Source organism: Camelus dromedarius, chromosome 3, assembly GCF_036321535.1.
Source record: "Camelus dromedarius isolate mCamDro1 chromosome 3, mCamDro1.pat, whole genome shotgun sequence".
NCBI lineage: Eukaryota > Metazoa > Chordata > Mammalia > Artiodactyla > Camelidae > Camelus > Camelus dromedarius.
Genome location: NC_087438.1, coordinates 46,808,468 through 46,828,541, shown reverse-complemented (window position 1 = coordinate 46,828,541; position 20,074 = coordinate 46,808,468). Strand labels below are relative to the sequence as shown.

The following is a 20,074-nucleotide window of genomic DNA, read 5'->3' as shown; positions in this document are numbered from 1 at the left end:
CCACTGAAGGAATGGCACAGCAACTTAGGATGGGACAAACTGGGTAGAACCAAGATTGTGGAAGATTCAACTTCCAGTAGACATTGAGCCTCATGGCACACCCACATGATGGGTGCCATGACAGTTCCTAGGCTGATCATAAAAGGTCAGAAAGTGGGTGTGTGGTGGGGAGCTCATTTCTGGATATCCCTGCCCTTTCCCCAAAGTAGTTGGAATAATCCTACTTGTTAGCACATGAAATTACCAAGCCCATAAAAACTAACAACTCTGCACCTCACGGTCGCTCTCCCTCTCCCCTTTAGAGATGGCCTGCACTCTGTCTATGGAATGTCTATCTCCCTGAATAAACTTACTTTCATTTTACTACACCTCGCTCTTGAATTCTTTTCTGAACGAGACAAGAACCTATTCTCTGGCAACAGAAGGAAGAAAGTGTAAGCTGTATTTGTGAAACTATTTTTCATTAACTAAATATTAATATCTTTATTAAGTCATTTGAAAAGAAAAAGGACACAACAGGAAAAATATAAAATAACTTTTATTTACATAATATATATCTATAGGACATAACTGTTTTCTTTAGAACAAGAAAATTTACAATGACAGATATTGCTTTTTTGTCAAAGACTTCTTCAGGCAAGACAGTATACATGGTCATTCTATTTCAAAGAACATGGTGGTAAACAGTGGATATTCATATTTTCATCTGTGTCTCAACCATTTACCAACAATTAGGCTTTTAAACAAACCATAATGTTGATCACTTGCTAAGATGTAACTGTTCAGGAGGAAAAGTCAAAAAAAAAAAAAAAGTAATAAAGGCCTTTAATTATATCTTCTTTAAGATTTATAAAATACTAATTCTTCACAACATCATCTTTACATGAATTCGATTAAACACAAGTGTGAACAAGTCCACCTTGTAAGGAAAATACACTGATTAAGTTTCTTTTTCCAAGAGTAGCTGTAAGGATCTAACAGTAGAATAACCGAGCTGTCTGACTTGATTCTCTAATACAATGAATGTCCAAAGATAAAACTATCCTTTTTACAGTAAGTAACATCTTCCATAAAGTTAACTCATTGTGGATGAACAAGAGACAGATATTAACAGAGTTAAAAAGTAATATAATACAGGGAATAAAATAGTTTGTGACAACTTAACACCCAAACTAACATTAACTAAATGAGAGAAGCTTCTCAGAAATTTTTAAAATTTATAAAAACAGGGCATTAAAATAGCAATGAATAATTTATTCCATGATTCTTGTGACATGTTAATCACATGAAATAAATAAATGCACACCTATAGAGAATTTCCACTCAGATTTATAGATCTCCTTTATGACAAAAAAAGTTAAACTACAAAGTTCACTATAAAGCAATGAATAAGAAATGCTCTAATATCAATTGTTTTAATAAATTAGAATTACTGTTACACTTGCCAAACCATATCCTGTTTTACTGATGAACCTGAAAACTGACCATTGTTTTCAATTTACAAACATAATTATCTAAACACTAAAATAGTTTCCTAATTGAAATACTGATTTCATAATGCAATCAACATGGTTTTTAACTGTTAGGCACAACTCATAACTTCAGTACAAATATCTCATAGGTAATGACACCAGCACCTTAAGATAAGAAAACTGTCTAATGTAGAGGTCAAACTAAAAACCCAATCCATCCATGTGCATCATTTAAATATTATCTGTAGCCATTTTCATACTGAAATGGCAGAGTTGAGTAGTTGCCATAGAGGGCATCTGGCCTATAAACTTGAAAATATTTTGCAGAAAATGTTTCTGACTCCTGATCCAATGTATTATCAACCCAGGAAGCTTTTTAAATAAGAGGATAAATCTGCTCTTAGAGAAGTTTAATTTAAACCACCAAATGGGTAGATAACAGAATTACCTAAGTAAATCACAAAATCTTAAAATTAAAACCAACCCTTAAATTCATACTGATGATATTCACCGACTTAATAAAGTCTTACTGTTATCTTTTTTTCTGTTTTTAACTTCACAATTATGTTCAATGCATAAAGGCCTAGGTGTTCCTTAAGCAGAATTTAATGGGGAAAAAAAACTACCAAGAAATTGTTTTTTAAAAAAGGAATGTGTGTGTTTGAGTGTATGTGTGTGTAAAAGAGATTGAGTTTTGTATGGAAATTTGCCTCATAAAGTCAAGGTTTGTTTTTCCCATACAAATCCTGAGATTGTCCAAGAAATAAGAAAAACAAAATTCACAGTACAAAGTCAATATGCTAAACTACAAGAAAAAAATGTATTCAAAACATATACACTATCCAAACACTTTTCGTTATATCACTTTAAATATCTTAAAAATTAAAGAGGGAAAGGAGACAAACAAATTTATTAATGCCTTCTTTACCCATAATCTGAGGGGTAAAAATAAAAATGAATATTCTTTTAAATAAAAAATTTAAAAATAAATAAGCTTTTTGATGTTTTATCTTTATAAATAATAAGTTTAAGTTTAAATACTAGTTCTTCAATTAGGACTAATGTTACATCAACATGAATTAGAAAAATACACATTTTTCGGTCAAATAGCAGATAATAGAAAAGCTTTTAACATTTACCATACTAAAGTGAGTTTCACAATTTGCTTTCATATACTTAGAGGCAACTGAAAAGGCTTTCACCATCCAGAACGAACCCAAAAAACAAAAAACAAAACCAAAAAACCCTAAACAAAGAGGAAAAAAAACCTTCACAAAAGAAGCCCACCAAATGTTAAATACAATCCACCTCCAAATACGCCGGTACTGTGATTTATACAGAGACATTTATCCATGACATTTCAAGATGTCCATGCATGTTCAGCACAAGAAGAGTCAACATGTAAACAAGAGTTGTTATTTCTGTCTGGGAAAGCAGTCTTAATTGCTTGGTACTTCCAAAATGCTGAATTAATCAGAATGAAAGGAACCTCAGCAATGTTTTTCACTGATTATAAAAGCTTCAAATCAAGCCCATTAAATATCAAAAACAACCTAAAGAAAAATAGCCAGTGATGCTTTTTTCTAAATACTGCTTTGTTGATTCTGGAAATCCTAGACTTAAAAAAAAAGGGGGGGGAGGGAGACTTTCATTCTGTTTCATCCACTTCAATAAAGATATCACTAAAGAAATATTCAGCGACTGTGGTTGGCTCCTCTTCAGGTATCCGGTTTTGGCTACTTTTACACTCTTCTTTCGGTAAGGGACTATTACAAGAAACCTAAAAAGGTAAAAAATAAATAAATATGCAATATAACATTTATATATTGATAATGGTAGCCCAAATTGATATTTGTTTGAAAAGCAATATAGCAATCAATATTAAGAGCTTTAAATATGTTTATACTCACTGACCCAGTAATTTCATTTCTATGCTGTTAAATAAATAATCCTAAACAGATAAGTTTTAATAAGTAAGATAAATATTTGTAGCATTGGTTATAATAATAAAATTAGAATCAACAAACACACTAGACATGATTAGGTTAACTACAGTATACACATGATTACCCTAATTTCCATGAAAAATATATATATAAAAAAATAAGATTATTAAATCTATAATAGAAACATTTTAATGACCAGTATAAGAATACACGGATCCATGAAACAGACCAGTACATAAGGAAACATCACAAATCATAGCAATCCAATAAAAAATTAGCATACTTAGGAATACACATATGTATCAACGGAATAGAAGACTAGAAATATCCCCAACACATGTGGATGGAAATTTAGTATCTGATAAAAGCAGTATTTCCGAAAAAAAAAAAAAAAAAAAAAAAAGTTGGATTAGCCAATAAGCAATGTTGGATAACTGTATAACCATCTCACGCACACAAAACAGACCTATTCTTCACCAAAATAAATTCTAGATGGATCAGTCAACTTAGATGTAAAAACATTTTTAAAACTCTACTACAAAATACCATGGGAAAATGCTTTTATAATCCTAGAGTGGAGGAGAGAGTATCTTTTTAAATGACAAGAGAGCCAGAAGGCATAAAAGAAAAGGTCTGCATGGCGAAAACCACCATATACAAAAATTAAAAGATAAATGCTACAGGGAAAAAAAAACTGCAACCTATATCACAAAAGGCTTTCTTTATAAGAGTTTCTAAAAATCAATAATGGAAAAAAACTAATTTTTAAAAAAATCAAATGATATGAACAAATGGTTCACAGAAAAAGCATAAATGACTGAAATACATAAAGAGATGTTCAACCTCACTCATAGGTGTCCATTAAACTATGAAGAATGTCAAACGTGAACAAGATCGATAATATGCTAGTGTGAGGATAAAAGTCCCCTCATACACTGTTGATAAGAACAGAAACTGGTATCATCTCCGTGGAGGACAATCAGGCCCTGTCTGTCAAAAGAATAATTATTCCTTTTGACCAGTAATTCTGTTCCTAGGAACTTAACCTATGAATGTGAAAAATGGCCCATTTTTGCCGTATTTCTCCTAGTTGAGTCTAATATCCAACCCATTCTATACAAATAAACAAACAGTAGTTATCACATACCTGAGTTGCTGTACTATCAATATTCGTAGATTGAGTATTAACAACACTTAGAGATGGAAGCAGATCAGAGGATTCTTGAGTTTTTTTCTGGCTTTCATTGAGTGGATTAGATCTTTTCAAATTCTGTCTTGACACAGGTATAAGAGGTTTTAGGCGTTTCTTACTATGAACCTGAGTAGGTTCATCAGACTCCAAACTATTCTTTGAACATATTAAAGACAAAAATCCGAGGGGTCTTCTGCCAGGTCTAGAAACACAAATGTAAAGATATTCAAGACTATCCAGGAAAACATTCTTAATACAAACTTCTTTCCATTAATGCCAAAATGGCACATGTGATAACACTATGCCATAACATACACTTGTGACAAAGATCAAAGCTTACTCTAGAGCATTACTTCTCAAGCTTAAAAGTACATACAAATCACCTGAGGATCTTATTAAAATGAAGATTCCGAATGAACTGGTAGGGGAGTGGGGCCTGAGTTTCTATATTTCTAGTGAGTTCTCAAATGATGTCCCTTCTGCTGGTCCCAGGACCACACTTTGAGTAGGAAGGCCTTAGAGCAGGGGCAAGCTAGGCTCCATAGGCCAAATGCAAAAACTGATTCTGTAAATAAATTTTACTAGAACACAGCATACTTATCTGTTTACATATATGATTGCTTTTGTGCTACAAATGCAGAATTGAGTAGTTGCAACAGAGACATATGGTCCACATAAGCCTAAAATATATACTACATTATCTTTTACAAAAAAAATTTGCTGAACTTATTCTGGAACACTGTTTCTCAATGTTTAACCCAAACCCCCATGATGCTGCCCTCTATTTTCAATTCTATTTCAGCACATCTCTAAAGTCAGAAAAGATACTGCTGAGCTTTACTCTGTGGTTTATATGGCCTTTTCAAGCTACACATGACCTTCCCCACTTTCCTTTTGTTGAGGCTAGTACATATCCTCCCCTCTCCAACTCACCATCTCCATGTTAAGGATTTGCATGCTGCTGATAAGCCAATAATTATCCATAACCCAGAAGACTCAATTGTAGATTATAAGGAAAATAATGTGGGAGAAGCTGGCTTTGGGCTTAAATTTCACACTTAATTCTTACAGGGAGAAAGCCAGGGTTTACCTCCCTGCTATGCCACGAGAGAGAAAAATGCACACATTATTTGGGACTTCAATAAAACAATGTCCAGAGCTACTTCTGATGTCAGATCTGTTTCAGACCACCTACATCTGAATTGGCAGCTACTGTATGGTAGAATAAATAATTATCAAAATAATAACCATGAACAATCTGGAAAAGAAAGTATGCAATACCAAATTCTAAACATTTTCTATCTAAAAGTCAAAGATTCAGCACTTAAAGTTAAGTGTCACATAGAACATATATTTATCTGGAACAGTCCTATGAAAGTGTACGACATTACTGTATTTCCTTTGATGACACTCCATTCCTTCACATTACTGACCAAGGGACACTACTATAAAACACCATCCTTACTACTGGACTTACTCTTTATACATATATTACACCTGTTCTGTGTAGGTTATACTTATCCACTGAGAGAAATATCGGGAGAGAACATTCAATAAAGATTTTCTTATGATACCTGGATAGTGGGGTTTTGGAAGATGATGTAATGTTATTCATTTGCTCAGACTTAGAAGCAGCACAAGTTCTTTCTTTTTTATCAGACACAATTCTCTCATCCTGAGGTAACTGAGATGTATTCTTTTCTTGTGTATCTGTTATTTTATCAAAAGCTCTAGATCCAGTACTCTGAAAAGTTGGTTCAAGTTGCTCTTTCTGAGGTTCTGGAGTTACGTGTGTACTTCCAGAGGTAGGGAAGTTATCTTGTCCCTTGCAAGCCTCCCCTTCAAAAAAAGAAAACAAATGGTAAGCACACATATTGAAATTAATATATCCAATTAAATTGTAATATTTAAAGAATAAAACCCATAATATTCTATCATAAACCTTACCCTAATAAGGGTAAGCTAAATTATAAATTAGTGGAGTTACCTAGACTATTAGAAATATTACAATGGGTAAAAGCTATAGTAACAGCTTCTGCATTCAGACACAAAATAGTTGTACCAATATATTTTTTTGTACTAATATATTCTGACTTAGAAAATCTTTCTCCATAAATATTTCTTGAAATAGCAAAATGAAAGAGTGATCACCTTCAAATCTTGAGCTAAAGCTAAGGCCGTATTAAAACTCCTTTATACCCAGCTTTCTAATCCCTAAAATGTAGTTGTTGAGTTTTCACAGGAAATTCTATAGCCATGCGGTTTTCTATTAATTACAGGATAACAGTAGCTTTTTCTGGCTACTGAAGTGCCAAATCCAAGATCTCATCAGGGAAGCAAAATTTCCAACAATAAAAGCATAATTCTTAGAGAAAAGTGAACAAGACTCTGCTTCAACCCCAAATTCAAAGAAAATGCATCAAAAATAATTGGGAGTATTTAGCAAAATGCAGTCACATTAAAATTTATTTCACTCACCTGCTTCTTCCAGAACATTTATTAATTCCTTTGAACACATCTGTTAAAAGAAATTTTACAAAAGAAAAAAAATTAGAACTCTATTTGTCAAATAAAATTGATTTTATGTCCTTCTTTCTTTTTTAAGTAAAGAAAACCTGAATCTTCCAGAAAGCACTAGGGTCAGACATGTTTTATGGGAATTCTACTAAACATTTAGGAAAATACATTGTAACTATTATTTAAGCTATTCCAGAGCACAGCAGAAGAGGGAAAGCTTCAAAACGCCTTTTATAAATCAAAATAATATTGATATCAACTAACCAGTTCCACAACAACACAAAAATGCCAAATGAAGTATTTCAAGCATAATTCAGCAGCGCATCAAAAGACTAAAACATCACAATCAAATAGAGTTTCTTTCAGGAATGCAAAGATGATTCAATATTATAAAACCTATTAATATAAATCAATAGCTATAAGGAGAAAAATAATATTATCATCTCTCAATTTACAAGAAAAGTGTCCCAAAACATACATTCTTGGAAAAAACTTAAGATTTAATAGACAGGCGTTTTCTTTTTGTTTTAATTGGGGGGGGGGTGCGAGGAGGATTAGGTTACTTATTTTATTTATTCAGGCAGTATTGGAGATTAAACCCAGGACGTCACGCATGTTAAGCATGCACTCTACCACTTGAACTATACCTTCCCCCAAGATTTACGTTTTCTTAACACCATAAAATATAACTACTGTAATCCAAAACCCAGCATCCCACTTCATAAACACTGAAAGTATTCCCATTAAAGTCAGGAATAAGAAAAATATTCCACTATCAGGACTATTTTGACTTTTTTTGAGTTATATTAGCCAAAATAACTAGAAATGAGAAAGAAATTAAAGGTATAAACAGTAGAAGAGAAGAATTAAAATTGTATCTGCAGATGATATGACTGTTTATGTGGAAAACTCAAGAGAACCAACTGAAAAATTACTATATACAGGGAGGGGAATTCAATAAAACTCTCTACATTACAAAGAACTCAGTGATAACAACAAAGATAAAATTCTTAGGGGTAACCTAACAAGAAATGTACCAGATTTATATGAGGAAGAGATTAAAATGCCACTGAGAGACACAAAATACTGAAACAAACAGAAAGACATACTGTGTTTCTGCATAGGAAGACTCAACATCATAATTTTTACATTAATTTTCTCTACATTAATCTGTCAAGTTAGTATGTTCCTAATACAAGTAACAATAGGGTTTCTATTTTTTTTAAAAGCTCTGAATAAGCTAATTCTAAAATTTATATATACTTTAGAAGATATAAGCAACTAGGAAAAACTTGAAAAAGAAAGAAAATTGTTTTCTTAAGCGAGGGAGTGGGAGAGACTATTCCTTTAAGCAATTAAAGCATTTAAAAGCTAAAATAATTAAAACAGTATGATACTAGCCCTAGAACAAATAGGTGAATTGATGCATAAGAAAGTTCAGGGACACACCCAAATATATGTGGGAATTTAATATCTAACAAAAGTGGAATTTTAAATCAGTGGAGAAAAGATGAGTTATTCAATAAATGGTGCTGGGATAGATGAATAGGCATCTGTGGAAAATTAAGTTGGTCATACTGCTCTTGAAACGAAAATAAATTCTAAACAAATAGATAATATTCACTATAACAATTTATATTAAATTCAAGGAAGCCTTTCAATGTGTTAACATAATCTCTATAAGCCATACATAAACAGACTGATTAATCTGATTACAGAAAAATAATGTTTGTGTGTCTATCTGAATAAAGTATGTGCACATCCTAGAACTTAAAATTACAACATTGGCTTTTCATAAGCAATTTTTTATTATAAATTGCTGAAAACAAAGTTTAGAAAATAAAAATCACACATAAGCCCGAGACATTATACATATTTCTCTTATATTTTTAGTCACACTAATGTACATCTATCATTTTTTAAATGGCATATTATAAACTGGTGACCTAGCTTTGAATGTAGTAATTTACTGTGATCTTTTTCCCATGTTATTAAATCCTTTCAAAACAAAACAAAACAATCTGCATCAAATGCTGATAAAATGTTGAAACTGGATGCCTGGTACATACAGATACACTCTAATAGCCCGTCTACCTTTTTAAATGTTTGAAAATTTTCGTATTAAAAAAGTTAACCCAGGAGGAAGGGTAGCTCAGTGGTAGAGTGCGTGCTTAGCATGCACAAGGTCCTGGGTTCTATCCCCAGTGCCTCCATTACATAAATGAATAAACCTAGTTACCTCTGCCCCTCCCCCTGCAAAAAAAAAAAAGTTACCCCAAAAAATCTGCATGGGAAAACCACAAAAAGTAGAGTCTAAAGACAACTGAGAAAAAACAGTTGCAATTCATATCAGACATACGAAACAGAGAGTTCCCCCAAATCTGTGAGAAAAAGATCCACAACTCAATTGAAAAATGGGTAAAGAACACAGAGTCCCTTTGCAGGAAAGGAAATACAAATGGTTCTTAACCATATGAAAAGATATTCAACCTTACTCGTAATAAGAGAAATTAATAACTACTCTGGGATACCATTTTTTACCTATCAGATATAGAATACACCACCTCTGTTGTCTGCTATCATCTAAGGACTACTGGTCTTCAGCTGTCACTTTGAGAATACAGATTCTAAATTAACTTCCTCATAGCGTAGTACATTATGATGAGCACCAGAAACAAAAACCTACAACAGTAGCTTGTGGTAGTCTGTCAGGCTTCCCTGAGGTACTAATGATTGAGCTAAAAAAGTCTATGTTTTGCAAGGTAATGTTTCATAAAGGAGAGACAGCAAAAGAAACACTGGGACATGAAGGAATACAGTGCATTCAAGAAACTGAAAGATGGGCCGTATGGCTAGAGAGTGAGGCAGAGATCAGCATAAGATGAGATGAGTCAGAGAAAATAGCCTGATAAATACAGGGCCTTACAAGTTCTGGTTTTATTCATAAGAGCAAGAGGAAGCTTTAAGCATTATGATAATGGTAGCGATGATATTACTATTACCATCGTACACAACAGGGAACTTGTTCAGAAAGGTGAAGTATCTTGCCTAAGATCCCACAGCTGTTAAATGGTACAGCCAAGATCCAGATCCTTGTGGTGTTTTCAGCCTTATTTTCAGCCAATGACACTGAGCTGGGAATGCGTTTCCTGGTTAATATTCACCAATTTTCACCTGGAACTGGTTGCAAGTGAGAATTCAAAACCGGTTTTATCTGGATTACTCATGGTGAGAAGTATTAGAACTATCTTTATAGAAAGAGTCTAAAGGAAAAAAACAGAAATAGATTGGTTGTAATATGGCCATCTCACCCTCTTAACAATTCTCTTACCTCGGAGGTGTATTTCTGACAATCGTCTCTTGAACTGAGCAAACTTTTTTTGGCAGGAGGAACATGGTCACTTTCACCAAGTCTACTATGCAATCTCTTCCTAGATACAAGGTCCAAATTAACAGGATTTTTAGAATCATCTCTTCCAGAATTAGATAAACAAATGGCATTCTGACCAACTGAAGTTACCGGAAAACTCACACTGCAAAGAAAACACAAACACATTGAACCAGTTACTTAATGAGGTTAAGGGCTGAACTATTCCAATCAAAACTGCTAAAAAACTTCAAAGTGACTTCAAACTAATATATACATAGCCACGGCCTCAAAAATGTTAGTTTTGAGCTCCATTCATATTTAAAGGCTTGCAACTTACATTCTGTAATACTGAATTAAATCTGAAGTATAAAAAGTGTTTTCCTTGTCAGTAAAGTTAAATTTTAGTCTAAAATGTCTTTTCCTAATATAAAAGGCTTCAATTTCTGATGTTACTCGATAGACAAACATCTTAACCAACGACTATTATAATACAACTTAAGAATTCTATGGCAAAGAATTAAAATGAGTATCAAAAATATTAAAAAATGTATCCTCTTTGTACTCTTTCCAACTTTCTGCAAATGTATATTTATTTCACAATTTAACATATATACGTTTACAAAGTAATTCCACCTTTAATAGATGCCACTTAATGATCCAGATTGCTAAATTTTTGTTAGCTTTCAAAATACTTAAAATACCAAAAAGAGTTCCATATGAAAGTATTATACATTTAAGTAGCATCTATATCAGATATAAAATGAATGATTTCTTCTCTAACTTATCACATAATTACTAAAAAAACTCCAAGATAATTACAAATGTTGGTGAAGTTTGTTCTATCAATACTATTCAATTCATAAAGCATCTTTATCCCTAGCAAAAAGTTAAGCTCATTCATTACCTCATGTCCCCTTTTTCTTCTGTATTCACTGATTTGACCAATATGGGTGCTGGCAGTAAAGGGTTTGGCATTAACTGCGTAGTGGTATCAGCAAATTCTTCCACTGCATTGGTTGGGATTTCCACCAGAGTTAAAATGAATGCTTGTTCATCCTCACCATCTTGATGTACGTTAGCAACTAGATTCACTATCAAAGTTTAAAAGTTAGTAATGAAAAGCTGAACTATGAAACAACAGAAAATCATTAATTTATTTCATTTCTAAAAAGTCTCATGACAACTTATCCACAAGAATAAAAAACTAAATTATATCCCCCCTCAAGAAATAAATAAAAAGTAATAAAGGATAAAGATGATTCACTATGGAGAAGACTTACAATTCCGAACAACAAAACTGATACACAAAATACTTCAAATTTTGGGGTTTTTTGTTTTTTGGGTTTTTTTAAAGGCTATCATGGACCAACAAGAACTGCTTTGTTTTTCCGCAGTTAAATGGGGATTAAAAACCATACTACTAGGTTCTATGATACTACTGAAGCAGATTATCCTACCTGTTAGGTCTTGAGGATTATTTACATTCTTTTGTTGGACTTCCGGAATACTAGTTGGTGTGCACTGCCATAACAAATTAAAATAAAAGAGTGAGGTTGACCAAATCTGTTTTACGAAGTTTTCCTGACAATATATGATGAACAGTTACTGTTTCAAAACTCAAAATCTTACCTAACTATATACAATTTTTCAAGTATTTTAAAACCTTTAGTTGTACCAATGAACTTTTGATTCATAAAATTCATAATAAACATATATATATATATATACACACACACACATATATATATATATATATACACACACATATCAGAAAAAAATTTAGACTAAATTGTGGAAAATGTGCAGGCTATGAAATACTTCTGAAGTAACAGGAGAGGGAGATGCAAAGCCCTCAACCTTCTCTATCTTCATGACAGCAGCCACTGCACTACTAGCAGGATCATGTGTATGAAAGCAAACTGGTCTCCTTGCCTCCAGCATGGCTCCCTCCAGTCTGTTTTCCACAAAATAGCAAACACTGTTTTCTCTAAAATGCAATTCTGATTGTAATTCTCTACTGCTTAAAATCATAAAACTTTGATTTTGCAACCAACAATGTCAGTAATTGATTCACGCAAGAATCATCAATGCATGCTAAATTACTAAGTAGAAAAGATACTGTTATAATGGAGAAAAATCTGGTAGGCACCATTCTAGCCAAGTGATCAGCCAGGATCACCAATAATGGGATAAAGTGATATTATGTGTCCCTGATATGATGCAAAAGGAAGAACAAAACATCACTTATGTAGTATTCTTGCCCAAAAACGTTCAACCTGCATCTAACAATGAAGAAGCAACAAAAAAAGAAAACCTGGACTGTAAGACTATCTTGGACTCTTCTAAAATGTCAAGTACACAAAAGAGGAAAAAAGGCAGGAGGACTACTCTAGATTAAAAGAGTAAGAATAAATGACAACTAAATGCAATATAAGAGGCTTGACTGGAACTGTATGTTACGTAATGTGATTACATCAATGGTAGGTAGTATGCAAATATCTAGTACATAATAGTATTGCTATTTCTTTGTAAGAGAATGTCCTTATTCTTATCAAAGACAAGCTGGAGTATTTGTGGGTGAAGGCTCGCATCTGCATCTTAATTTTAAAAAACTGAACCTTCAATGGTTCAATTTTTTAAAATTATCTATCAGGATTAAGAGCAACACAGAGAAAGAGAATAATGCTTCAGCTAGGTACCCATGCAAATGAAGCAAAATGTTAACATTTGAGAGTTCTATGTAAGATTCTTACAACTCTTCTCTAAATCTGAAATTACTTCAAAATAAAATGTAAACATGAGAAAGCTGGGGGTCAGGGGAAAATCCCGTAAGTCTGGATGTAACCCAAATTCCTTAGCAAGTCATAAATTCCTTTTAAGATCTGTCCTCAGGCTACCTATCTAACTTCATCTCTAACCACTTTCTTCATTTACATTCCATTCATAACTACTTATATAGTCCCTGAGCATGTCATGCTGTTTCACACTTGTTCTTTGTACATCTTCCTCTCCCTTTAACCGGTTAATTCATATTTGTTCTTCCAGATCAAGGATTCTCTCTCTGCTGGGTACACAACAGAATAATCTGGGGTACTTTTTAAAAAAAAAAAAAAAAGATGCTAATGCCTGGGCCTTAGTCCCCCCAGAGATTGATTTCATTGGATTGGGTTGACGTCCCCTCCTATCGAGTCTTACACAACTCTCTTTCATAGAACCTTCCAGACTGAGATTAACCATTCATTTACTCGTCTGTTTCTCACAACTTTGTATACCCAGTATCTCACACAGTGCTGGACATGTAACATCTCAATACATGCTCTGAAAACGAACTTCTCAGATCTAGGAGCTAAGAAGCAAGAGTTCTCTGTGTACAAAACACTTCCTTTTTCAAAGCTTTCACAACAAAGCTAGGTACTGGTTATTTTATCTCTACGTTTCAGAGACCAAAAACACAATAAAAATTCTATCACAATACATTCTTACAAAGGCAACACTATAAGGAAAGAAAATAGATCAGTGGTTGTCAGGAGCTAGGGGTGGAGAGGAGTGACTGAAAAAGGGCACTGGAAAACTTTGGGAGTTATGGAATTGCTCATGTATTGGTTATATGACTATATACGTTTATCAAAACTTGAAGAACTGTACACTAAAAGGGGTGAAGTTTATTGTGTGTAAATTACAACTTAACTTTTTTAATGAGGAATAAACAGCGAGCCACCCCCTATTATATTTTATATTCTTTTACCTCTGGCACATGAAGCATAAGCACACTGTCTCCATTATAGTCCTTTCTCAGGGGCTCTTCAATAGAACTCTCACCAGGACCTGTACCCGAACCAAGCATGTGGGGCCCTGTCTCAGAAGAAACAACTGGAGCAACAGACGATATCTGAACCTCTTCAGATTCCTCTTCTTGACCTTTATTTCTGAAAGACAGGTTAGTATGTATCTGAAATTAAGCTGACAACCACAGAATAATGTTTAGAGCTGGGTATGTCAAAGTTTACCTAATTTAATGGTTTTTAAATTTTTAAGATATATTTAATGCAATAGAACAAATTCTTACAGTTACAGCTTATGGCTACAGTTGAAAGAGAACATAAACCAAATCCCAGGATCTCTTTTCTCTTTTACCTTTCAGTTAGGCTTGCTTCTTGTGAAATACTGGTTTCTTCAATACTATGTACACATGCCAATTTGCTCTGCTCCTTACTCTCCGCTGTTGTAACTGATTCAAGGTTTTTATCTTCTAATTCAGCTCCTTTAGAAGCATTTTTCTCAGTTTCTTAAATAAAAAACACATTTAAAATATAGCCCAAAACAGTACAATTATAATCACCATATTAGAAACATAATTCTTTCTTTAAAGATCACTAGGTAGTGGCTCTTCCAAACTCTTAATCTAAAAACCAAGCTTATTCACATGGCAGAAAGGTGGTCTGGGGCAATTACACTTTTTAACATAAATGAGGTGATTAATGATTCTGCACTACACATATTTCACTCCTGATAGCCACAGCAATTTTATCTATACTTTATCATAATAGCAGTATAATCAAAAATCTATACACAAGAGAGATTCAGAGGCGGGTATATATGAGGTCTGGTTGGTTCTGCTTTACGAGAAGTGTTGGGGAGAGAACTCTTCTGCAAAGAATAATGTCACAAAGGGGAAGAAAATGACTTCTGTGTAACAGAGGTAAAATCTGAGCCTGCACATTAAGAAAGCTTCTGGGTACTGTTCAAGCCAAAGTAATGAATTAACGAACTGAACCACCAGCATTACTGGCTGAAAGGAAATCCCGAAACAGGGAAAAGATGATGCTAACTATCCAGATCTTCTATATATGGGGCTGAAGAGAACCTAGGCAGCCTACTACTTGCACTGCTTTTCCTGTTCTCACTAGTACCCTAAAGGCTGCACCCTTGGCAGGGAGGGGAGGTGGAAAAGGAAGTGGGACGGGGTTTCAACATGTCCATCACAATACAGTGAGGCCACTGAAAAATAAATTAAGAGCACTATGCAGTCATACAGAAAATTTTTTTCAATATATTAATCTTTAAAAACAGAAAGCACTAATATATATACAGAACTCATAATAAGAAAAAGACAGATACCCAATTCTAAAATGAGCATAGATCTGAAGATACATTTCTCTAAAGAAGATAAACAAACACATGAAAAGAGACTCAACATTAGTCAACAGGAAAATGCAAATCAAAACCACCATGAGATAGCACTTCATACCCACTAAGAGACCTATAATCAAAGAGACAAATAATAACAAGTGTCTGGGAAGATGTAGAGAAACTGAAACCCTTACAGATTGTTGGTGAAAATATAAAATGCTGCAGACACTTTTTCAAAAGTCTGGCAGTTCCTCAAAAGGTTAAACATAGAATTACCACTGACCCAGCAATTTCACTTGTAGGTATAAACCCAGAGAAATGAAAACATACGTCCACACAATAACTTGCACATCAAGTGTTCTTAGCAGCATTATTTATAATACTCTAAAGGTAAATATACTAACCATTAAACTGTACACTTTAAACGGGTGAATTCTATGGTGAATTATCTCAACAGAACTGTTATTTTAAAAAGCACTGAACAATATTTATGGTATAGTATGCATATATTTTTGTTCTTTTGAAAGGAATATATATGCATACACGTGTGTGTGTGTGTGTGTGTGTGTGTATCTGTCTATGTATATACACACACCTTGTTTAGATGCTTACATGTATGAAACATTTCTGGAAGTCTACAACAAAAACTGTTAACAGTAGTTTGCCATCAGAAATGGGATTGGGGGACTGGGAATCAAAGAAGGAGGGAATTTCTAAAATTTCTGCCTTTTGGGTACTGTCTTATTTTTTGCCACATGCATGTACACTTAAAGGAGATATTTGCTTGAGTATTCATGTATAAACAGACACAGAAAAAAATATATACAAACAGAAAATTTCATCAAGTAAATAAAACAAAATGGTAATAATTACTGAAACTAGATGGTGGATTTATGGGTATTTATTTTACAGCTCATTCTACTTTTTGTATGTTTTAACTTTTTAATAGTTAAAATAACTTCAACGACTGAATATTCCATTTGAAATGCTTATGAAATTTCTTGTGTCAAGTAGCTGCGTAACTTTCAAGGGAACAATAAAATTTACCTCTTTGAATTTCCACTTCTTCTCCTTTGGCTATAAACAAACTAGGAAACTCCTGATGAGTACCAAAACTGCTGGTCTCAAAAATCTTCTTCATATTTAGCTTAGGCTTGGCAAATGTACTCATTCTCAAATTATCAGTCACTTCAGAAGTTGTAGTCCTAGAAAGAGATGGGAAGAGAGAGAAATTGATCAACTGTGTAAGAACTCTCTCACACTGAGACATTCTACCTTGAATTGACACAGTTACATGCCACCTTCTCGGGTGCCACGTGTCATTTCTCAATGCTAAAATTATGCGGTAGTAACTTACCCAAAACTCTTGAGAAGGGAAAAGAATTTGGACTATGTCTGTCAAACAGGAACTATATTTACATAAAACTATTTCATTAAAGCTCCAAACATGCATTGTGGTAATTTTAATATATGCAAGCCATTAAACTAAAATCAAAATCACCAATCCTTACTTTAAAGAATAAAAAATTAGCACTGCTCACTTTATATTTATACAAGTATTACTCAAAGCTGTTAGCCAAACTGATGGCTGGTTTATGTATATTTATTAATTGAACACTATAATTCTTTTGTAAAATTCAAAACATAATAATAGTTTGATAAAGCAAAATAAACCTGGATGACACAGCATTCTCCTTTACTTCCTCCATTAAACCAACTTCTTCTTTAGTACTTTGTTCCTCCAATACAATCCTGTTTTCTTCTAATGATGGAGATGCACTATGGACAGGTGAAGAAGGTTCCTGACATTCCTGAACAGTTTTGTAGTTTATATTATCTGGGCTAAAAGGAATATGACTTTGATCCTCTGAATGAATATCAGGAAGTACACATACTCCTACTGCAAAAAAAAAAGCAGAAAATTAAAACTGACCCAATACAAATAAATGTCCAAGTAAAATAAACCCTTCAAAGTTCAGTAATTATTAAATACTATATTATTTTTAAAGTTTGCTCTTCTGGTCTCCAAGTTTAAATTTATGATCTCATATTTCATGTCACAGATTTGACCTAAGTTTAATAATTCTTACAGACTGAAATTTTTATAAGTAAAAATAAATATTTTTGTTGCTTTCAGTAACTATATAACTTCAGCTGAATTTCAAGATAGGATTACCTTCATTTACAATTTCTTAAAACCTGTATTTTTATGTTCTAGACATTTGTGACAGGCTCCAATGCAATACTCTGCCATTGAAAAAGGAGCCCTCAGGGAACACAAATCAGAGACTTTTCTGATAAATATATAGTTACGGGTCTAAAATTCTGACACCTAAAATAAATGGCAGGCTACTCATTAGCAATTAAAATAATTAACAGGATCATAATTGACATAATTATTCATTTAATGTACTTAAAGTAGAAGATATTTAAAGAGAAGAAGATAGTAAAGTCTTCTCTATGTCAATCTAAAATACTAAAAATCTGGGTTGACAGATTTTTTGGCTCAATCCAAACTAACAGAATAGTCTAAAGCATCTCAGTGACTGCAACTGTCCCTTCACACTACATGTGACTGTCAAGTAACTGTGAAGACTATCCAAAGCAGCAGCTCCTTTACTAAAGAAACACGTAGAAAGTGATCAGTGATCAATGAGCTCAGTTAACCAATGATGTTTATGATGATAAAGGTAAAGGATTCACTAGATTAATTATTCCACGAATACAAATTCTTAATAAACCAAGTGCACTATCTGGAAATGGTGGCCATGACATTTAGAGGGCCAAGTAAGTAGGATAGATCAATGCACACATATTACCTTTTCTGGAAAAACAACAAAGTGATGCCAATTTCAAATATAAAAGGCAGGTATTCACTTATTACTCAAATATGGATATAATTACTTAAAAGTTGGATTTCAAAGGTTTCTCTTTTTTGTAGGACTTATATTTTATTCTTACCATGACTCTGTTCTGTATTTATCTCTGACTGCAACACCAGATCTCCCATTGTCAGTAAAGTTATGGCAGCTTCGGTGCTTCCATCATTGGTACCTTGTGAGAAAGTACCAATATTAAAATAGAAGAATGAACCTGGAAATTTAACTTTGTCTGCTTAGAAAATAATTTTGAAACTAACACAACATTATAAATCAACTATACCTCAGTTTAAAAAAAATTAAAATGGGGGTGTATAGCTCAGTGGTTAGAGTGCAATGCTTAGCAAGCACAGGTCCTGGATTCAATCCCTGTACCTCCATTAAAAAAACAATAATAATAAAAAATAAATAAACCTAATTACCTCAAAATTTTTTAATTAATTAATTTTAAAAATTAAAATTAAAAAAATAATTTTAATTCAGATGTTTATCCTCTAGTAACAAATTTCAAAACACTCAGTGCCATTAATCCCTTCCTAGGGTATTACTTTGTTCAACTTATATACTACAAATAAAGAAAGCATCAAGTGTTGACATTTACTCATTAAAATGCCTCCCAACCCTTAAATAATTTAGTTTCTTCAAAGGAAATATCACACCTCTGCATACCAGAGGAAAATGAATACTCCTTTATCAAACATTTAATCACTCTCTACAGTAGCCTTGCAAGAACCCAAATTTCTCCTCAAGATAACATTCAGCTGCTGGATCTTTCCATTCAACTCTCCAGCAAACCAACTCATTTACTACCACCACTACTAAATTAAATCACTGTGCTAGTCGTTAACCAAGTATTTTTAGCAGTCTCCTTATTAACAGTTAGTTACCTGTTTCATCTTGGATATGTTCACCTGTGGTCATATCCTAAAAGAGGAAAAGAAAAGTAATATCTTCACGTATTTTCCCAAATAGATGTTCTGAATCTCAAGAAGCCCTGCATTTTACAGGTCTTTCAATGCTTTTGATTACAATGGAGTAGAAACTTTTTCTTCCCTAACTTATATTTATTCATAAAATTTATATAATTATTCATAAAATTTCATAAACAAGAACAGATACAATTTAAAAGCTAAATTCTTTCATCTCTCGCTCTTTATTTTACCTTTTCCTTGTATTTTAGGCAAATTTTAACTCTGATCATATTGCAGTGTGCATCTGCCTTTCTTTTTCATGATCCTTCAACCTTAGTCATATCTGCTACTAATTTTGACACAATGGAAACTAAGATCTGAAGAATATCACAAAATTTTTATGCTACTAGGTGGCTTAAAACTTAAACGAATTTTAATTAAGAAGTTACAAGATCTATATCCAGTATGACAGCATGCGGAGCTCTGATGACCCCCTCCCCAGTGAAACTGGCAAAGTTTATTTAAAAAAAACCATTTAAAGCCTCTGGAGATGGTCCAAAAGGCATAAGTTGAATATCTATTCAATCAAACTGAAGAAAATTTGGTGACAAAGGCAAAAAGTCTATGATATTTGAGCTAAAACTGCTTCCTCCCCGC

The 20,074-nt window shown here is 33.2% G+C and overlaps 1 protein-coding gene across 4 annotated transcripts in view; it reads right to left on the bottom strand.

The window, feature by feature from the left end:
* Positions 1-520: 520 nt before the first annotated feature.
* BDP1 (B double prime 1, subunit of RNA polymerase III transcription initiation factor IIIB) overlaps positions 521-20,074 on the bottom strand; it is a 67,679-nt gene continuing 48,125 nt past the window's right edge. For 3 of the 4 annotated variants that reach the window (XM_031446589.2, XM_010974973.3, XM_031446583.2), the window contains exons 27-39: positions 19,394-19,430; positions 18,589-18,681; positions 17,302-17,527; positions 16,675-16,832; positions 14,632-14,782; positions 14,243-14,423; positions 11,955-12,018; positions 11,402-11,588; positions 10,459-10,660; positions 7,089-7,128; positions 6,185-6,449; positions 4,566-4,812; positions 521-3,252 (exon numbers count right to left, since the gene is read on the bottom strand). In XM_031446589.2, the coding sequence (XP_031302449.1) occupies positions 3,121-3,252; positions 4,566-4,812; positions 6,185-6,449; positions 7,089-7,128; positions 10,459-10,660; positions 11,402-11,588; positions 11,955-12,018; positions 14,243-14,423; positions 14,632-14,782; positions 16,675-16,832; positions 17,302-17,527; positions 18,589-18,681; positions 19,394-19,430 (1,983 nt within the window). In that variant the 3' untranslated portion in view covers positions 521-3,120. Of the gene's footprint in view, positions 3,253-4,565; positions 4,813-6,184; positions 6,450-7,088; positions 7,129-10,175; positions 10,308-10,458; positions 10,661-11,401; positions 11,589-11,954; positions 12,019-14,242; positions 14,424-14,631; positions 14,783-16,674; positions 16,833-17,301; positions 17,528-18,588; positions 18,682-19,393; positions 19,431-20,074 lie in introns of those variants that run through there. The other variant, XR_010378624.1, reaches the window with a different exon arrangement.